This window comes from Poeciliopsis prolifica, unplaced genomic scaffold (genome assembly GCF_027474105.1).
Source record: "Poeciliopsis prolifica strain line A6 unplaced genomic scaffold, Auburn_PproV2 SCAFFOLD019, whole genome shotgun sequence".
Taxonomy (NCBI): domain Eukaryota; kingdom Metazoa; phylum Chordata; class Actinopteri; order Cyprinodontiformes; family Poeciliidae; genus Poeciliopsis; species Poeciliopsis prolifica.
Genome location: NW_026562394.1, coordinates 9627041 through 9647595, shown reverse-complemented (window position 1 = coordinate 9647595; position 20555 = coordinate 9627041). Strand labels below are relative to the sequence as shown.

The 20555-nt window shown below is 42.2% G+C and overlaps 1 protein-coding gene across 3 annotated transcripts; it reads left to right on the top strand.

Moving 5' to 3' along the window:
* The first annotated feature begins 261 nt into the window (after positions 1–261).
* LOC129368792 (C2 domain-containing protein 2) lies at positions 262–20134 on the top strand. Of its 3 annotated transcripts, none has more exons than XM_055043935.1 (14): positions 262–993; positions 1272–1367; positions 5147–5260; positions 8281–8382; positions 8806–8922; positions 10234–10342; positions 13015–13123; positions 13224–13288; positions 13365–13480; positions 13562–13727; positions 14183–14424; positions 14606–14873; positions 15629–15665; positions 16836–20134. In XM_055043935.1, the coding sequence occupies exons 1-14, from the start codon at positions 718–720 to the stop codon at positions 17029–17031; spliced, it is 2013 nt and encodes a 670-aa protein (XP_054899910.1). In that variant the 5' UTR covers positions 262–717; the 3' UTR covers positions 17032–20134. The 3 variants fall into 3 exon arrangements, with proteins under 3 accessions (XP_054899910.1, XP_054899912.1, XP_054899911.1); XM_055043937.1 differs by lacking the exon at positions 16836–20134 and adding an exon at positions 15805–16818; XM_055043936.1 differs by lacking the exon at positions 15629–15665 and having other exon boundaries at positions 263–993.
* The last annotated feature ends 421 nt before the right edge of the window (positions 20135–20555 follow it).

Here is a 20555-nt window from a genome sequence, read left to right as displayed (position 1 = left end):
TTATGTACGGAAAGCCGAGTAGCTCAAAACATACGTTTAGTGTACTTTTCGGAAAGCGAGCTTTGAATTTCGCCCACAATTATGTTTTCACTTGTGGTTTTAAAACTTAACACTAATAAAAGCATTCATCTGACCGCCGACGCCACCAGCGCCTTCATCAAAACGTGTTTCGCTTTTCCTCGGACACCAACAATCCCCTTCGCGTTGCATTGTGGGAGTTACAGTTTGTGCCACATATCGGTCTCCATAACTTTGTACAGTCAGATCAGAGAGAGACAGAGAGAGAGAAGAGACGCAAGCCGAACTCTTCCACTTCAGGATGTTTCCCCGGGTCTCTCGCCTCACGTCTGACCGTCGGCCTGCGGAGCTCAGGCCAGCGCTTTGGAAGTAGTTTTGAGGAAACTTTCGGCGGCTCTCTTTGCTAATTCGAGAATTGCTGCTCGAGCGCACGGCTGCGGAGGTTAGCCGCCGAAGCTAACGGGACTTGGACGTGAGATAGCACGAGCGGTTCAACGTTCGGCACCAGAACCTTCGCAGCGCCGCGCGAGCAACGACATGCGGAGCATGACTTGCATCTCGGTGCTGCTGCTGCTGCTGTCTTTTTGGGGCGACTCGTGATTCCGCCGCCTCGGAAACCAAAGACACGACTATGAGGTTGTCGGGAAATCTCCCGATGCAGGTGTATTGTTGAGCCGTGACTCTTTGACGTCGCGAAGGATGTCCCAGCCGGACAGCACCAGTTCGTATCTCGGTTTGGAGGACCCGCAGTGGCTATGCATGGTCACCCTGTTCGCCGCGTCTCTGGTTACGCTGGCTCTCTACTTCATGCAGTATTTCCATCCCGGGCTCGTTGGAAGCAGGCAGAGAGCAGCAGCAGCTGAGGAGGAGGAAGCGGCGGCTCTGCTGGGATGGGCGCTGTCAAAGCAAAGCTGGAAGAGCCAATGGAGGGGAGCGTGGTGCAGGGCTCTGACTGAAGAGGCAGCCAAGCGTGGGGTGAGTCCCGGGACAGCTGACCTGCCAGCTGTGGGGCAGGTGACTCCCATAAAGGACGTGGAGGATGGATGCCTTATATGACTGGGTTTGCACATGGAGCCTGAGATCACGCCCCACAGTTTTCTAGAGTCGTTTTTTTTAAGTTCAACTCCCTCCAACATGAGTCATGTTGCGCCAGCTTTATGTCATCCTGTTTGTTTTCCAAATTGTCAAGTCAGAACACATGCAGGACTCCGTCTGCAACCAGCACACTGATGTGAACTCTTCTCTCTCCTCAGGGCGAGCTGCTGCTGACGTTTGAAGAAGGTGGCGTCCAGGCACCAGAACTCACCGTCCGCGCCGTGTCCGGCTTTCGGAAATCGGCCACAAACAAGGTACCTCACACCCAGCACTGGCCTTGAAGAAGGGAGGCGTTCCTGCAACTACTAATGCGGTTTGTCTTGGAGCAGACAAGCACTGACTCATCAACCTGCCTGCTGTAGTGCAGGGATTTTCCCCATTAATCTAAAGTTTACAAAGTAGCCTTTGCATATTTTCGTTCTTTTTTTGTTTTGCAATATGAATGCGTTTATGCAAAGGTATTCATGACCTTTGGACCCCTTTTGTATGTTGCAACCATAAGCTGCAGGTCTGGTGTTTTAACGGGTTGGAGTGGTGGATAATTAATTGAAAGGGGAAAATGCTTTGCGAACAGAAATCTGGAAAGTGTGGCATGCATTTGTATTCTGGCTTGTTGCAGCCAGCAGGTCTCCACTACAGCAGGGGTCTGATTCATCAAATTATAAGGTGTGTTTTTTCAAAAGGCAACGTAACTTTTGCAGCTCTACGAGTTTTATTTAGCTGAACTAAGGGCAAAAAAAATAGCTCTTTGAATTGTAAATGCTGCAGACTGAAATGTTGAACCGTTTATCTTAAAATTTTATAGTCTATTAACTAAGTGGGTGTCTTCTGAAGTCAGCTGTTTGGATTTTATTGAGGGGCTTCAATGCATATGAATATAAAGAGATGCCACATCTTAAAGATTTCTTTAAAAAATCATAACCATGTCTCTGTTTCCCTTCAAATTCACACCACATTGAGGTTTATTGCTGCAAGCTTGTGCCAACGTAAAAAGGTTCAAAGGGTATCAAGGCTGTTGCAAAAGACTGTATGCACCATGAATGGATGAACACCTGCAGAAAAAAAAGCAACACACACACCTCTATGAAACATTACTCCTTCTCTTATCAGCTGTGCAAATTTTGCGCCAGCCTTCTCCACAATGCTTGGACGCGAACCCAGGGAGCTTTTATTTTTCCGAGAGGTCAGATAGGGATGGGCCCGCTTCCCCGTGCAAACTCTGCCGTTTTCATTGTGACGGACACGACGCTTAGCAGCTGCTCTTGTTGTCAAATGTGCAGAGTTTTAATGAACAGAGGCTTATTTCTCCCCACCTGCTGTGAACTGTGTGTGTTTAAGAAGCTTATATGTCGCTGTGAAGCTCTGCAATGGGGAGGATCTCAGAGACAGGAGTGTTCTCGCGCCACAACCTGACATGCAAACTTGCCAAACATGGGACTTGATTGCATCTATTGGATGGGAGCGCCGCCCATGGAGGAACATCCCCGCGATTCAGTGAAGGATTTGTGACGATATCCAATCTAACAGACATTCCAGAACGAAGGTTCTGACGGTGGCGAACGCATTTGTTGGCGCCATTTCTAAAGACGTGTAAAAACCAATCTGTTTCTTTGGACGTCTCGGTCCCCACAAATCTAAATCTTGGAGAAAAGCTGAAGGGAAGATGAGTTAAGAAAGAACTCTAGATGCTTTAGATTAAATTTGCAAAGAGAAATAGAATAACATTGCAAAATTTAGTTGGGGGAAAAAACCTGAAGTTCTGCTCCAGAGGCAAAGGGCTTGTACGCAGTATTAACAGCAGAGGTGCCAATCAGGGATACGCCAATAAATCTGCCCCCATTTCCTTAATTCTGGGGGATCAGTGATCAGTCAATACTTACATATGAAGCATATCTTATCCATTGATCTTATCTACCTCAGCAAGAGTCTAAAAATCAACCAGTGTTCTCTATTGCTCTGCTGTGAGAAACGTTTGACTGTCTTCACGTTCGCAGCTAACAGTGGTCACCCCACTGTTGAAAACTTTCTTGCTTTATTTAGCAACATTTGAGACAAAAAAAAAAAAGGAGCATTGGTCAAAATCAGAATTGGCAGGTCAGGCTTTTTAAAGATTAGAAATTGGCGATCTGCCAGAAAACAGCAATTAGTATTGAAGCAATATTCTAGAAGAAGGCTGTTAGATGTCATTTGTTTGTTTTGTTTATTAGTCTTTACGGGGGCATTTTTGTTACTTTTTGGCCGACACGTTTCCTCTCATCAAACGTGTCAAGACAGAGGTTCAAAGAGGAGTGGCAGAAGCGAACAAGCAGTGCTTGCCAACTTTTGATGGTGTCATCAGGATGTTACTGCAGAATATCATCTACTAACTGAGTTGTCAGCATGTTGTGAGGCAACAGTCTTCAGTCAGAGGCTTCTTCAGATTTGTTGCGAGACTGACTGCTACTGTACTTCCTTCCTGCCCACTTCATCATCATCATCCACAACGCGCCTTTAAAGATATTGGTTACAGTAATGTTGTTTCTTTGTTTTTGTTTTTTTTAAACTAAATTGTGTTTTCAAATTTGATTTTTCATCTCCCGGTGTCAGACTGTGCTGCCACAATAAAAGATGAACTTACTTGAACGATTTAATTATTTAAACGTGTCTATAGCCGAGGCGCTGACAAGTCCGCTCAGGTTAGTTTTTATTAGCAGGATGTGGAAGAAATAAAGCGAGAAATCACAATGTTATGTCTCACTGGGGATGTTTATGTTTCCTCTTTGAGCGATTGAAAGCCAAAACAGGTAGTATGTGTTCCACATTTCACCAGTGCTGATCTTGCTTGGTTGGAGAATGGCGTCAGCGTCAATATGAGCCACAATTACATCTCAGTGTCGTCACGCAAATTGCTAGTTCACCGTTTGTGTTCTGTTATTATACGCATTTACTGCTCTCACCGTTCTTTTCCAGATACTTTGAAGGCTCCGTGTTTATGCTCGAATGAAAAAGAACGGACAAAACAGTTTGAGGTTAAAGTATGGGTTTCCACAACTAGCATGCAAATCAGTTTTCGCAGAAATTCCTCCTTCAGTTCACACCGTATAAGAGAAATACTGTTGTGAGAGTTGCAAAGTCACCGACCGCGAGGTGAAGCAGTGAGTTTGCATTGTGCCGAGTCTGATTCAAGTGCTGAAGGTGTGGCTGTGCTGCAACAGAGTAGAATTACTCCGAGTGGCCCAGCGACAGGCGGCCTGAACCACTACCAGCTCATTTGTATATGAATATAAAATTGCTTTGACCAGAAATTTACATACATTCGCAGAAAAGTCATGTTGAGGTTGGGCTGTAGTGGTGGTTCTGTCTTTAGAATGATTACGCAACATGCAACGTAAATAATGATCGGGCTACACTGTGACAAAACAAAAAGGTCTAGGGCTCAAATTCTGGTCAGGGATGCTCATACATGAAGTTTGCATGCTCTCCTTGACCATGTGTGGGTTATCTCCATGTTCCTCCCAGCCAAAAACAATTCAAATTTTATCCATCACAGATACATTTTTGTTGTTGTTTTTGTGTTGTTTTTTGTCTGAAAAGTTGATAAAGGCAGTGACAAAATTGTTAAGTTGTCAACAGTGGAGTGACTATTGTTAATTGCAGACGTGAGCTGGTGGGCAGGTCTGTCAGACAGAGCAAGAGTGGACAGTGACTGATTTTCAGACATTTTCAGACATAGATAAGATTGGTGGATAAATTATTTTTTTATGCAAAAACTAATTTTATATATATATATATATATATATATATATATAATTTTTATAACAACTTGAGGTAACAGTTACTTGATTGTGCAATGAAATGATGTAATGTGACTGGAAACCACAAAATACTGCCCCTTTAAGGGCCCGCAACTCAGCATTTTTGCAAGTGGCCAAAGATTTTGAGAACTCGAGATCCCTGTTTTGATCATAGCTGTTGTTTTCTTTCAATTGTGAATCCTGCGCCTGTAGTTCCCCTCCTGAGTTAAACTGCTTTCTATTTTCCTTCCCGACAACAGGCCGCCTCCTGCAGCGTGGTCGGAGAGAAGCTTCAGTTCTCTCTCAGCGCAGCAAAGTCAGCCGGAGCGGATCCTCGCAAATACACGGCATGCATCGCTCCAGTAGAGCTGCAGGTAAAATGCTCCACGTTCAGGAGATGTTCAATTAAATTAGCACACGTAATAATGCTGGGTTTTTTCTAATTTATTATTTTTTTATTTTTGTTTAAACAATGAAAACAGATTTACCTCCTTGCCGTTGTGGTTTAGTTTAATGAGAGTATATTGAATGCGTTGAATCGGTGCTGGCAGCAGCATTAGATTAAATGGTTTGAGGTTGTTTCTGCGCTTGGCAAACGTCCCACAGACCTCGTTAAACGTCCGTGTCAGGCCCGTCTCCAGGAAAGAGACTGGCCTGTTTACGTTACAGGATTGATGAAACCCTAGTTATGACCCTAATCCCGATTGAGACCTTCTTTTTTTTTTTTGCTGATTGTGCTGATCTGTTCCAAAAACATTTCCAGTGGATATTTATCAGTATTTCTCGGTCTCTGGTTGGAGCAGGGCTTGAAAGCTGTTGGGATTCATATCACGGCAGTACTGCTCATTAATCCTGATAAGCTTTTATCCTGTTCAGTCTTAAATCTTCACTGCTGTAGAGTAACTGACAACGTGAGGTAACCCAATTGTATTAGAGCTATTTTTAGCGTCGTAAGGTGCTTGTCACCATCTAAAGCTCGTTGTGCTTTTAATAGAGCGGGGCTGAATGACTGGAAGCCTGAAGGCAGGAAGCATGGCGGCTTGTTTTTGTTTTGGTCGCCCATCCGATCTGCCATGGATCCAGGAAAACAAAGGCGGCCTCTCGTCTCTTTGTCACTCTCACTGCTTTGGATTAGCCTGGAAAAGCTGAAGGCCTGTTAAATGTTCCCTTCTGCTTGACAGCGATCCAGGCTAGAACACTCTCAGCTTATCACGTAATGAGGGTCAGGATATGTAGGACAGGAGCCCTGTGCTGCATATGGACAAAACGATCCAGTCGGTGCACTAAGGTGGGAAAGCACTTTGGCTTTTAACATCATCCAGCCTCCATCTATTCGATCCGCCCTTAAAATGTAAATATTGTTGCCGATTTCAATCACTTTAACCACTTTAAAGTTGGGCTGGTTATTGTTATAAACCTCTCAATTCAGTTCAATTTTGACTCTTCACATTGCTTTGATTGATTTGGTAACAAGCAGTATAGCAGTTTAGCTTTTGATAATTTTATGTATTCCTTATTTTTGAAATACAATATAAACAATCTGTGTGCACATTCCCATTTGTACATAATTTTCTCTTTTTATGTAGAAACTGTGACAATTCACATTATTTTAAGGACGGTTGAACAACGTTGCCACTCTGAGCCACACTCCTCACCACTAGGTGGCGGTAATACACACCACATAGCTGTTTGCAAACCTCCAATAAACTCAAGAAGAAGATGACTTCATATAGAAGTCAACATTGACTTCAATAGAAAAAAATATTTTATAAAATAAAAAATGTCAAGAATTTTAAGATGATGCATATTTCAAGGTTAACATGCATTGGTTCGTAAGTCCTCTAAAATTCCACACAGGTCTTCAACTGTACGTATATTAAAGATTTCAAATATAATCGGAAGTCAGATTTTTGAAAAAGTAAAAACTGTGGTTGGGAGCTTTTTAAAACCTCTTCCACCCCGATGAGCCCAGTCACAGCCCGGTTGTTTTCCGATAACCTCCACATTTTGGCTGCGAATGTTCTGTAACTTCTTGGTCCGGATTCTCTTGCAATATGTATTCATAATCTCAATGGGACTTTCCCAGTGACAGAAAGGTTAAATAAAATGAAATGGTCATTTTAAGACCTTTCTAACAAGGTCTTAAAATGACACAGTCCCGGTTCTTACCAGAATCAGGGTGCACCAGTGCTCTCTGAACAAGGTCCACAAAGACTTGGATGTGGATAAACTTGCTTGGCTTGTTCTGGGTCTTGACCTCATCGCTTTGATGCACCATTGGAAGAAATTGGAACCGTTAGCCATCATCTCCTGTTCAAACATTCTTAAATGTTCTGCTGGAACAAAATGATCCAGTATTCCTATAAAAAAAAAAAGAATCCAGAACGCCTTCCCAGAAGAGCTTTTAGCTGTTACAGCTACACAGGGTGAGCCAACTCTGCGTTATTCGTTGCGTGTAAAGTCAAGTGTTTCAAAACTTTCTAATGTAATGCATCTCTTTTGATAAAGATTGATTGACGACCACAGAGAAAACTGGAACTATCCCACTGAAAAACTGGGTTCGTTTCACTGACGGTTGCTTCATCTGTAAAACCTGCCAGTTGAATAAATTTTGCTAATATCTTAGTCATTCTGTTCTCCCAAGTTTTGAAACTACTGGGTTCACACTAATAATTGATTTCTGGCTTGGACTGTTCTGCCTCTCTTACACACACACTTTCTGAGAAAGTATTTTTTTTCTCAGGAAGAATCCTCACCATAATGATGTCACGTCTAAAATAACAGTCCCATGTCGTCGCTGTGGAAACAAGCACTTCCTCCTTGATTGCTTCCAGTTTCGCAAAGTAATTAATGATGTTATTGTTGGTTATTTTTATAAAGCAGGCTGGCCATTTCCATCGGAGGCTGCGATGTGTTTTCTCAACCCATTAAAGAATTCCTGTTCGTATCTGATAAGGCCTTTGTTTGGTATCACATGGCCTCTGATCAGTCCCACACTGGAATCCAGGCCTGTCGAGGCAAGAATACCCACTGTTTCTTTTTTCTTTTTCTTCACACTTTCCTTTCTTTCCACAGATTTCTTTTCCTGCTTGGTGAAAAAGCGAACATGCTGGTCATAGTATTCGTCTTGTCTTCTCCTAGCATTTCTTTTTTTCGGGGCACCACTTCCTTTAAAAGCAACTATTCGGCCCTCAGTGAAGTTTCTGTCATTACGTTGAGTTGAAGAAACTTTGCAATTCACAATTACAATTAAGCCATTCACCACGATAAAAACTGAAGCCAGAAAGTCTGAGGAAAACATTTCTGCCAGCCTCAAACCTTTTACTTCATCAGCCGACAATACGCGACTTGTGTGAAATGTCGATATAAATCGTAATTATTTCTGTGTCCTCAGCTTCAGCTAAGCATGCAGGAAGTCCAAGATGAGATCAGGGTGAGCTGGGAAATGTCCCGTTTGGACACAGAGGGTCTGCATGTGATCCCCGACCTCACACAGGTAAATCTCATGCTAAATCTCTTTGCTAAACATGAATCTGTCTGTTCCTGAGGTTTACCTCAGATAATTATTTGAGATCATGCGGGATCAAAGACGGCCACGTGTATTAAGGAGCCGAGTTTTGAAAAAGATTTTGTTACACAATAATAGTATTTATTGCGCTTTAAAATTGTTTTATTTTGGTGTGAGAAAAAATTCTGTAAGGGAATTTGTTTTTGGGGTTGTCTAGAAAAGTACCCATTAAACTTTGCAAAAAATTAAATCTCCACGGAAATTTTTGTATTCCAATGCAGTCAGAAATAGGTGTGGCCAACTGGCTCAACAGCGCCCCCTAAATGTAACGCAGGCATTTGAAATTTGGACCATGTTTCCAGTTGGAAGAAAGAAACCTTTGATTCGCCATGTCTGTTACTGATTTGGCAGGATGCTGCCAACACGTGGACTGCAGCGGCCGTTAAGGAGCAGCTGATGCAGCTGCTGTGTGCGACTCGCCCCTCGGTGCTGCTGAGCTGCAGGCCCGCTCAGGCCTCACAGCGCAAGGTGAGGCGACGTGTTTTTCACTGCCGGTGGCTTTGTGTTGCGCTCTGGTCTGAATCTAGGCTGAAGCAGTTCATCAGATTAACCGCCATGAATCGATTTTTGGAAGTAATTGTCAACTAATTCAGTCTTGATTAATCATTCGTTAGAGTATACTGACTCAAAAAAGGGACCTTTTGCTGTAATTGAGTCAAAGCTGTTCAAAAATTAAATAGATTTTGCATTTAAGGTAAAACATTTTTTCTATAAAAACGTATCATCTATAAATATGTTGTACCTAGAACTCATCAAGTGGTATAGTTTAGCTTTAGCTAATTCTTAATGGGTTGATCCCAAAAATAGTCATCAGATTTGACAAGCACTGTACTGAGTGGTTTTTCACTTCTTCTTTTTCTCTTTTATTTTTGCTTCAGATTATCACTTTCCTTTTATCAATCAGAATCATACAGTAAAGGAACTGTGTGTTCCTGCATTTCGGGCTGAAATTTTTTTTATTATAATTTGAAAAAAGGAATAAAATTATTTGTTCATTCTCATTTTTTAATACATTTCGATTAATGTATAAAAAGTCTTAGGTGATCAAATAAAATATCTGCACCTTGTGCCAATTTTTTTTGATCAGATGTATTAAACTTCAGAATAATATGTACATTAACTGATTGCTAAAACTATCACCAGCTGCAGCACTAATATGAAAAAGTCATTCAAACGTATGAAGATGGAAATGATATTATCTGGCTTTTAAGATAATTTATGATTCAAGGTTAATCTTAAATTTAAATTGATTATAAGTTGGATTAAAAGCATAAATTTAATTTAATTAAACATGGTCTAACAGTTTGTAGATGTACTAAAGCTTACAAAGTATTCATATTTGTTTGGTTTTGTTTTTCTCCAAACTACCACAAACCTTAATGTTCATTGGGCAGATATATGTTGCGTGAACATGACGAGGAAAGGAAAAGACAAGAAAACGTTTTTTTACAAGCAAAAACCTGAAAAGTGTGGCATGCATTTGTGTTCCACTGCTCAATAAAGGTGGTCAAATCTTGGAATATTTTTTGTAACTTTGTCCTGCTTTAAATTTCACTTCTGCTTCCTACATTTCATTTAGCAGTAGCAAAATAAAGGAGGGTGAATACATATGCATATCACACTTTTTTTTCTTAATTCCTGTAAAGAAAATATTTGCAAACCATATGCCATTTCCCATCAACTTCACGGTTGACTTACTGTTAAAATAACCTCAATTGGTTGCATGACTCGGACCCTGTTGTTTACAACCAGATTTCTGTTCTGCGTTTTCTCCAACAGGAAGCTCATAACAAAGTGCTGTCGCCGCCAAAGCCCCCCCGCGCCCACGACTGGAAGCTGCTTGTGAAAAACACTCGGGTCACACTCAGTCAGGAGGAAGATGCTGCAGGTGAGCTGCTAGGCTGCAAAGCTCCTCAGTTCTGTACCATGAAAGCATCTTCAACACATCTGAAATAAATATAGTCGCCCGGATCCTCCAAGCATGTTTACTCAGATGAGGATATATATTCCTGGGAGGAGTAAACAAATGATGTTGCTACGCTTTAAAGCTCTCAGAGGCTATCCTGCTATTACCATAGGGTAGCAACATACAGTTCTAGGTCTAAACTAAGGAATTTACTTTTGTCTTTTACAAGTGGCAGTCCATCCTGATGCTGATTTGACTTGATTTATGTATTTATTTTTGGTTTGTTGTATTTTTTTTTTACTATCCTTAGTCCCGTCAAATCGAACTCTATCGTCAGCTGTTTGTTACTTTGTGGCTCTTGTGCTTGTGAGAACTAGTTTTCCTATTCTTTGCCAACGTAAACAAGTGACGCTTCTAAAGAAAACTAGCATTCTTAGAAATACTTTGTCGTTTTCGTTTCTCTGCTAAAACGAGCACAGAGAAGCCATCAGAACCGTGCCATCTGTACAGATTGAGATCTAACCGTGGTGGTAGATTTCCTGTCCGTTGCTCTGGAGCACATGCAGAACAGAGCGATAAGCAGACACTGCTTCTGGAGAGATGCTGCAGAGGGTTTTATTTTTTAAAAGAAAACAAAGATGAAACCTGTGATCCCCAGCAGTTTATATCACAAATCAGCTTGTTTCTTTAAAAAGAAAAACAGATGACTTTTTGTGATGTCACTGCCATCACCTTACATTTTCTTGTAAGGTGAGGTTTCTAATAATTCTCCTTTAAACACAGGTTTTAAATGACTATGTGGAAGAAAAGAGAATTAAAAACAATCGCAATTTTTGTATTTAAATTTCAAACAACTTGGAAAAACCTACAAAGGATCGATCAAAGTTCAAACAATCACCGTGTTTTAACACGATTTTTACGAGTCACAATGCGTCGCGTAACCTGTTCTGGAGCAGGTTTAGTCGAGCTCATGTCACCATGATGACACTCCAATGAATCCACCTTTCGTGATACCAAGAACTCGTCGCCTGTTTAGATGTTAATCTCACTTTGTTGCACAGCCATTTGATCCGGTTAAGAAGGAAATGCTTCCTGAATGGAATCTTTCAACGGGACCAGGAAGCTCAGTGGAGTTTATTCTGCTCATGCAGGAGGGCATCCAGTCCAGAGGGCAGGAGAGCAGGTGCTTTCTGCCCCGTTTTGTGACTTCAGCTAAGTGTTGTTTGCATTGTGTGGAGGTAATTTAACACCCACATCAGCACCGCCACACCCAGAGTCGTAGGATGTAGCAGGATGTGAGAATTCCCTGTGGTCAGGAGGGAGCAGCACTCCCAGGTGGAAGGAGGGTGGCTAAGATTACAAGCTAATGGTGTCGTTGCAGTAAGGAGTAATTATCTAGTGAGTTAGGTGGCGATGGGACTCCAGCAATGTGCAGGATTTACTGCAGCGCCATGACAAAACCTCTACTTGTTAAAAAGCAGAATCTCCTCTAATCTGCTTTTCATGTTTATAAACTCACCTTTACTTTTGCTCATGATCTCCTAGCAAATTTTCATGAAGGAAGTCTCTCATCATAGTGCAGCAGATCATTTGAATATTTCTGCGAAATCTTCAACATGCAGGCTCAAGAACCTAACAAAGCGCAGATTTTTGCCAGGGGTTTGCTGTTTTTTGGTTTGTTTTTTCAACGCTACCCACTGGAAAATTCAAGACAGCTGTAAAGGAGAATTTATTTTTTCCCAAAATGTGTCTATATTTAATTCAGATGAATACTTTTGGCATCAAATTATGTATAACTGGACCCATGGGAATCATGTTAACTGATATTTTTTTACTTTTCAAGATGGCCACCCTGGATGTCAGGAGCAATTTATCATTGCACTAAAAACGCAATGATAAATTGCGTCAATTTATGTTTGGCATTAAATCATATTCTAAATATTTTAAGCCATTGAAATCTTGTGCATATATTTTTTGATCAGAAGGTTCCTTTTTTCTGGAGGACATTTTCTAAAATGGCTGTCAAGGTTGTAACGGAGAATATATGTTGTCACTGAAATCAGCAGCAGTCGTTGGCTGTGGGCTCAGTCAGTTCATTAACCACTTATTCATTAAACAAGAATCTTAGCTTTGCTAATGCTAAACCACTAAGCCCATAAAAACAATCCGGGGAAGTAAACTCTAAACTACTAAACACATTTTTTTTGTGTGTGTGTGTTTAGCAGTTTAGAGTTTAGTTTTTACAGCTAAACACAAAAACATTAGTTGAGCTAATGCTAACTAAGAAGATGGCTGTGTCATATCTTTCCAGTTAATGAATGGTGTGATACTCACAAACAGCAAAATCCTCAGTTTCAGTTTCAGCATCTGATTTAGCTACACATCATTACATTGAAGTAATAAAGGTGTGTGACACGGGTTGAGTGGCAGTCGTATCAATGAATGAATATCATGACCAAAGTTGAAAACGTATGATGAAGTTCAACCAAGTCACGGGAATCAGACAGATTGGATTAAAAGGTTGAGAAATGGCCGCCGTCCTGAAAACGAAGTGGCTCATTAGATTTCAAGTGTGCTTGTATTCACATTTGAAAGATTTCTACTGTAATCTGCTACACTATCAGTTTTCCAACCATTTCCTTTTGTGCCTGCAGGCAGCGTGAATCCTCTGTGTGTGCTGCAGCTGGACGATCCTCCCCAGAGGTTTAGCACCTCCGTTTTGAAGAACACAACCACTCCTACCTGGGAGCAGCCATTTGTCTTGTAGGTTCGCCATCACCACCTGTAATAATTTGCGTTTTCTGTAAAGACGCCAACTAAACGGATTTGTTTTTTTTATTTCTTTTTGGGGGGTTTTAACCAGCGAGCTGAATGGACGATCAAAGGAGCTTTCTGTGCAGTTGATGAATGATGGTCAACCTCCAGAGAGTAAGGGCGCTCTCGATGGTATTTTCTGTGTTCTTCTGGCGGAGGGACTAAAACATGGTTGTTGTGCGTGTCCAAGGTTCTCTACTCGGGAAGGTATGTGTGCCTTTTGATCTCGTGAAGAAGCAACCCAAAGGACAGCAGACATTTGCACTTAAGACCAAAGACTCTGTGACTGGATCACTTACTACTGAGGTAACTTCACCAAATCTGTCGACTCTGTTAGCTAATTTTATATTTGTAAATAAAGCGGGTAACCTGACTTTCATCTCAAAGTTTACCTATCTAGAGCCCAGTGAGGTGAGGTCCTGGCAGCCTCCCACTCCAGCTGCCTGCAAGAAGGTGGAGATGGACCGGACCGTGATGCCCTGCGGCACCGTGGTCACCACCGTCACCGCTGTGAAGAGCAAGCCTGGGCGACCGCTCCCGCTCAACAACACTGGTAAAGCAGTGAAGCTATGACCACAATGGGCTTGTTTGGGTCCAAAAGGTTAAAGAATATTTTACCCTGTAATTTAAATAGAAAGCATAAAAAAGGAGACTTCAAAAGATTTGGCTGAAGTGCAAGAGGAACACATCATCCTACCATCCATCCATCAATGATCCGTTCATGCTTGAATTTATGCTTTCTTTCTATATCGATCTTCTATTCTACTGCGTCATCAATCCATCAATCGGATTCCCCGGACAGACAAATGATCCAGAATTGTTTTTTATCGCCAACTTTTTCCTTTGTTTCAGCTTAACATTTAACAGTTGCTGGACTTTGTTTCGTGAGGTTTGAGGCGCATCAACGCAAGGTTAAACCTGCAGATGGTCATCAATGGAGCTCTCCTGATCAACGTATGTGTTCATGTTATTTGAAGTCGTACAACTCTGTAGTTTCTGTCTCGTCAGAGCCCGCCCTGAAGACGGTCGACAGTAAGACCAAGCTAGCCGAGCGCCGGGTTTCAGAGCAGGCGTCCCCGCTGGGCGGCGCGGTGAGCAAGGCCTTATCGTCCTCCGATACGGAGCTGCTCATGCTCAACGGGACTGACCCGGTGGCCGAAGCGGCGATCAGACAGCTCCATCAGTCTGCCAAGCAGAAGCTCAAGTCGCCGGTGAAGAAGAGCACCATCATCATCTCAGGCATCGCCAAAGTAAGGATGAGCTGCAGGAATCTTGAAGTGAAGTTTTGGTTTTTGTGATGGTTTCTTTAAAAAATAAAACTAGAAGTCTCAGTGCTGTTACTGTTTTTTCTTGCTGAAACCACATGGAACTGAGCAGCTTTTGACCACGCTGGAAACGTAGCTTAGCAATAACATCTGCTTCCTGCCTTAGACGCCCTTGTCTCAGGATGACGAACTCGCTCTGATGGCGGGCTACGCGGCACAGATGGACGCCTCGATGTCGGAGAGCAGCTCCACCCAGGACGTGACCACGGCCGTCGCGTCGGGTACCAGCAGCGTTCCAGAGGGGTCGGAGCCCCTTGAGGGCCCAAGCGGAGTCGGCCGGCCCCCAGAGGACTGGGAGAGTCAAACTGAAGGAGCGCTAGACAACACGTCGTTGTCCATGTGTGTGTCCGAGGCGAGCTGCAAGAAAAGCAGAGGTGAGAAATCACACAAGGCGTCCAGGAACTAACGCGTTTTATCACAAAAGTGTTTTTTCTCGAGATCATTTTAGAATAACTGCCAGGGTATCCAAGCTAAAATCTACAATTTCCTGTTACGCTTCAGATTGTTAAGTAACTTTCTTTCAAAAGGGTTTTTTTTGGCTCTCCTGGCCTTAATTAGAAAGTGCTACGACAAAGAGAAAGGTCGCCAGGTCGCGAGTCGAACCTGCGACGGCCCCTTTGCGGGCTATTCTTACCCCCTGCGCCACCAGAGCGCCCCCATCATTTTCTTTTTTAAAGCTAAATGATAAAAAGCTGATTTCATTGTGCGTCTCGTGTTTTTCAGAAAAATGAACTCAGAATGGTTTGTTTAGACGTTTCTGCCAGACATGCTAAGATCATTTTAAAGCTTCCCGTTCCTCTGTGTTTGAAATGTCCATGTCATGGTGTGAAAGCGGCAAATGATGTGACAAACACAGCACAAGCGGTGATCTGTGTGCGGTTTTAAATACAGACCACATACACAGAAAAAAATCCATTTTTTTTCTCTGCACTTCCTTTAAGTGTAGAGCTCCCATAAGCAGGTGGATAACTAGTAATATCTTTAAAGTCGTGTGCGGTCAGATTTATGTTTTTGCCTGTTTTCATGGCTGTCTGTTCCTACCAAGTGATGCTGTCTGTTTTCTTTGTTCTTTTCTCTCTTTTCTTTCATTTGTGTGAACCTTTTTGAACTTTCATCACTGCCATCTTAGAGGAGAGCAGTGCTAAGCAGACTATTTACCCTGATGAGTAAGTTACTTCATGAGCTTGTAGTATATTTCAGACTCTAGTGTGTAGTCCTGCTAGCACTACTAGAATTTAGGAGTATGATGGGTCTGACGATTATAGTTTCTTTTTGTTTTGTTTTTTGCCTCATTACGCACCATAGATCTGACTGAAACCAAAGTAAGACATTGGTCCTCATTGATCAAATGTGGAAAAGTCTGAACTGTCATTTTCACATCAGGTTTGTGGTGCATTTTGTAAGTATATGAAACGCTTAAAACCTGGGCTCAGATCAGCGCAGCTCAGTCTCTCTCTGATGATTCTCAATAATTGAAAATTGTAGGGGTGCACCAGTTTGAAAATGTGGTTATGTATTTTTTTTTTTTTTTATAATTTTTTTTCTGCTACAGTTAATTATCGATATTCTAATATATATCTTTTCCAACACAGTGAAAAAAACAGCCAGACCACTGACATTACGTCTCTGCTTCAGTTAAACAGGCCACAGTCTTTCACTGCATCACCATCACTGTCACATGGCCGAACAAACACCATGTGGCCGACCTGCTCCAATCCAACTTCCAGAAACACAAACGGCAACGAGAAGAAAAAAACGAACATTGGTTGTTTACATTGGCTCGGTTTTATTTATTGGACCGATACGTTAAAATAAGACCAGCATTGGTCGATACCGATGTTAATGCCGGTTCATGGTGCATCCCTAAGAAACCGCAAAGGTTTAAGGTGATCATTTAAAGCAGATTGTTTTTGTTTGTTTTTTTCTCCGTTTGCTTTGATTTTTTTTGATAATGAGGCTCATTGACGTTACACTGTAATGTTTTTTATTTGTCACTCACTGATTTGTAGGTTTTATTTAAAATTTTAAATTGACCAACTTCTTAACTGTAGCGTGTTTCCAGATTGTAGACGGAAACGAAGGAAGCATGCTAGTTGGACTCAGTGATGATACAGTTTGTGTGTGTTAGCTGGTATTTATAGAACCATCAATATCTACAATCATTTTCATCTAATCATCCGTTATAGACGCCATTGAAAGTCCAATTAACACTTAGCCTGTACCACTTTCAGTTCCCCGTTTGTTTCTTAATCTTTCAGATTCTCTAAAGTTACTGGACACGCAATACTTTTCTTCAATGTCATGCTAACTTGTTTCTTTATTTTTCCTTCCTGCAGGGAGCTTCCTTCAGAAGAGCGCCAAGCTCTTCTTCCGGCGTCGTCACCAGCGCAAAGAGCCGGGGATGAGCCAGTCGCACAACGACCTGGTTTACCTCGAGTCTCCGGCTGCAGTGGAGCGGGCCAGCAGAACCGCCACGCTCAGCCGCATGCTCGTCCGCAAGAGCAAGGGCAGCAAGAACAGGAGCAAAGCTAACGGCTCGACTCCCTCGGGGGATCCGCGCGCGTGACCTCAGCCTCTCTCACAGCCACCATCATCACCTCCATGTCAAAGATGCACTGGCAAAACATCAAGGCTAACCTTGCTCCTCGCTAGCGCCTAGCCTGCAGTCGGGAGCCACCGCACTGTGAACAGGAAGGCTCAACATAAGTACTTCCTGTAAAGTCCTGACATTTTACAAACTGCATGGGTTTACACGTCAACAAAAGCGACCTGTCCAAGGTCGATGGCCGATATCATTTAGCTTGGTTTCTTTTGATCTATTTTTATTTTCCTTTTTTGGGAATATTAAGTGCTTTTGCGACCCCGTCACAGACCGATTGGGACTGATGCGGGCCGTCTTGTCTTTACCTCACCGACGCAGAAATTCTCCCTGGTGTACGCCGCTGGGTTTCCTACGGCGGATCAGCAGCACCAAAGATGAAGAGCGGAGCGCCGTTTTGGATGAATCGCACGAGTAACTTAAATTAACCGTGGGATGACACGGTTAAAATTGTTCGCAAAGGGAGATCAGCATCATCGGATTCCGACTTTAACACTAACGTTACAATACGAACGGGTTGAAAATCATGAAATTTGTCTTTTAATATGCATTTGCAGTGGATGCAAAATCTCTACAAACCTCCCACCCTCTTATTTTTTTTAACTTATTTTCTCTGAATGTAGAAGAAATGTGATGATGATGATGATGATAGATCTAGTGTAGCATGAGTAAGACATTAATTTCAACATAAAAACGTTTCACAAGTGAGCTCTAAGTACACTGAAAGCATTGCGTAAAGGTTGTAAAGCGGTTTTCTTTTTACAAAATTAGCTGTTTCGGTTGAATTATCGGTTGTAGAGAGGTTATGTTGCCTTGTACCACTAGCTTTTATCACAGCAGCATGCTTCCAGCTCGCTGTGATGATGCATGTCTAGTCTTCCTAAAATATTCCTCCTGTTCACTACTGCTGTCAGCGGTGGGCCTGTCACGATAACAAATTTTACTGAGCGATTAATTGTCCCAAAAATGATTGCGATAAACGATAATATTGTTTGAAGACCATTTTTAAATTGATGTAATGGTAATGACATAATAATGCAACAGATATCATGCGAAAAGAAATGCACTTGATTTTCAAACGAACATTTAACACTGGAACTGGAAAACTACATTCAACCAAAAGAGTGCAGATTATGAAGTCTATGCTATGTTACCCTTCATAATCATTAGATGTAGATGGACACATCCAACTACCTTATGCAATAGTTCACACTACACGATTTTTCCCTTACTACAATCTTAGAACGTCTAACGTTTTAAGATTGGACTTGGCTACAATCGCAACTGATCATCCTGCAGTGTGTGGTGTGTTCGGACTGATTGGGTCCAGTCGGTCCGCTCAGATCTAAATCAGGCATATTCAACATGTTGGATTGTCTTGGCCAGTTTATCACTGCAGCCTGTGGGGTTTTCCCCGACTGGGGGGCGAGAAGGCAGCCCGTTGAATGTGACAGGTAGCCAATCAGAAAGCAAGGGGAGGAATCCCAAACAGCTGACACGGCGCATCCCAAAATTTAAAATTGACCACGTCATCTCCGATATCCGGAGAGGACATCGGAGATGTTGAATAAACGTTGATGTTCATTCAACATTTGACGAGGAGAGGAGTTGGAGCAAAATTGCTACCGCAGCTGATAAACCCGGTAACTTTTCAGCTGTTCGTCATTAACGTGACATAAACGGGTTATAATGATAAGGTTATTCATTCAGTCAGGACTTGACGCTGATACTACATGCATTGCAGGTAGACTGTAGTAAAACATTGATTAACCAGATTAATGCCTGGTTTTAAAATTAGTTAACTGGACTTGGAGCCAATATTTCATGCCCATTGTTGGACACCACACGGCACGACCAAACCGTTAAACCTATGATTTCTGTCGGCTGGCTTGTGGTCTGTCAGGTTTTGAAAATGGGCCGACGATTCCAAAATCGTGTAGTGTGAACTGGACTTTACGCTAAGGAAATGAGGAAGGGAGTTGAGTCTTTTTTCATCCATCGTCATCAATAGAAAGAGAAAAAGACCGGAAGAAACGATAAAGCCGATGAATTAAAATGAGGTCGATAATTTTCATTTATATTGCGATTAAATTGATTTATTGTTTATCGCGACAGGCCTCGTCAGCGGGGGTATTGGTGTGTCCAAAGGGAACTGATGAACCTTAAAACACTTTCATGCTACATGCTTCACAAACCTGCCAAAATTGTTGGCCCCTTCTCCTCTCTGCTTTGTCATTTATTCCATTGTTGGGTTTTCATGCATTTCTGGAGCAAACCAAATAGTCTGGCTGCTTTGTTTAAATCCAGCTAATGATTGTATTTCTCTCTCGTTACTGTGCGTCCTTTTTTTAACTGCTGTTTATCTGTGATGTCTTTGCTCGGAGGACAGATGCAGCGCAGAGACGGCGCTAACGGATCGCCTTATAGCTCCTCGGAAAACGACTTCAGCCACTTTAGGCATGTTCCTCAGCTTTCCTCATCCATCAAGACTAAAGGACTGGAGTGTGTTGTTAGGGTTGCCCTGAGAGACAGCCATACAACCTCTTGCACCATCAGCTGTGTTTGTAACCTAGAAGCCTATGCACATATCGAATTCCTGGATGTTTACGTTACGGGACGATTAAAAAAACACTTCTTTTGTTTTTTATGTCTTAAGGACAACGCGTCCTTCGAGGTTGTTGGCTTCCCTGCATCGTTGTACATTCATGACAGCAGTTTAAGTCTCCTACTGTCTTTTCTTGTTTGGTTTCTTTAAGAATCGGTCACGACTGAGGTCGGGGAAGAGAAAAACGATTTTCTCACATCTCCTCCAGCTCCGCAACCCTCAAGAACTTCCCTGTTGTTCATTCACTAATAAGCATCAGGGCTATGTATGTTTATCAGAATGCTTAACTTTGTATGTTTTTCATTTTGTTTAACGATGTCTGTTCTGTGCGCATGAATTGGCTGCAGTGCTGCTGCAGAATGTCAGATTTTGGAACTGAAATCCAATGGAGTTATTTAATTTCCAGCAATAAATACTGAGTGACTACACGAGGCTGTGCTGATGCTGATTGAATGATGTGTACGTTTTCTGTGTGCCGTTTTAAACAGACGGTGGGATACGAGTAGTCCTTACGGGACCCAGCAGCTGAAGTTTAAACATACGTCAGTTTTATTTGTCTACTTTTGTTCCAGTTTAGACCACAGCTCTGACTTGTTTTTGCTGATCATTTCTCAAAGTATGAGTTTCTTGAAATGCTCTTTAAACTTTTCATCCATCCATCCATTTTCTAAGACCCTTGTCCCTAGTGGAGTCACCGTGGACAGGTCGCCAGTCGATCAAACACAGAGACAGACATGACAACCATGCACACACACACACACACCCACACCTAGGGAGAATTTAGAGAGTGAACTTTTTATTTGCTGTAATTATTTATTTATGGTTTCAAAATGTAAACAATTTGTATTCAAC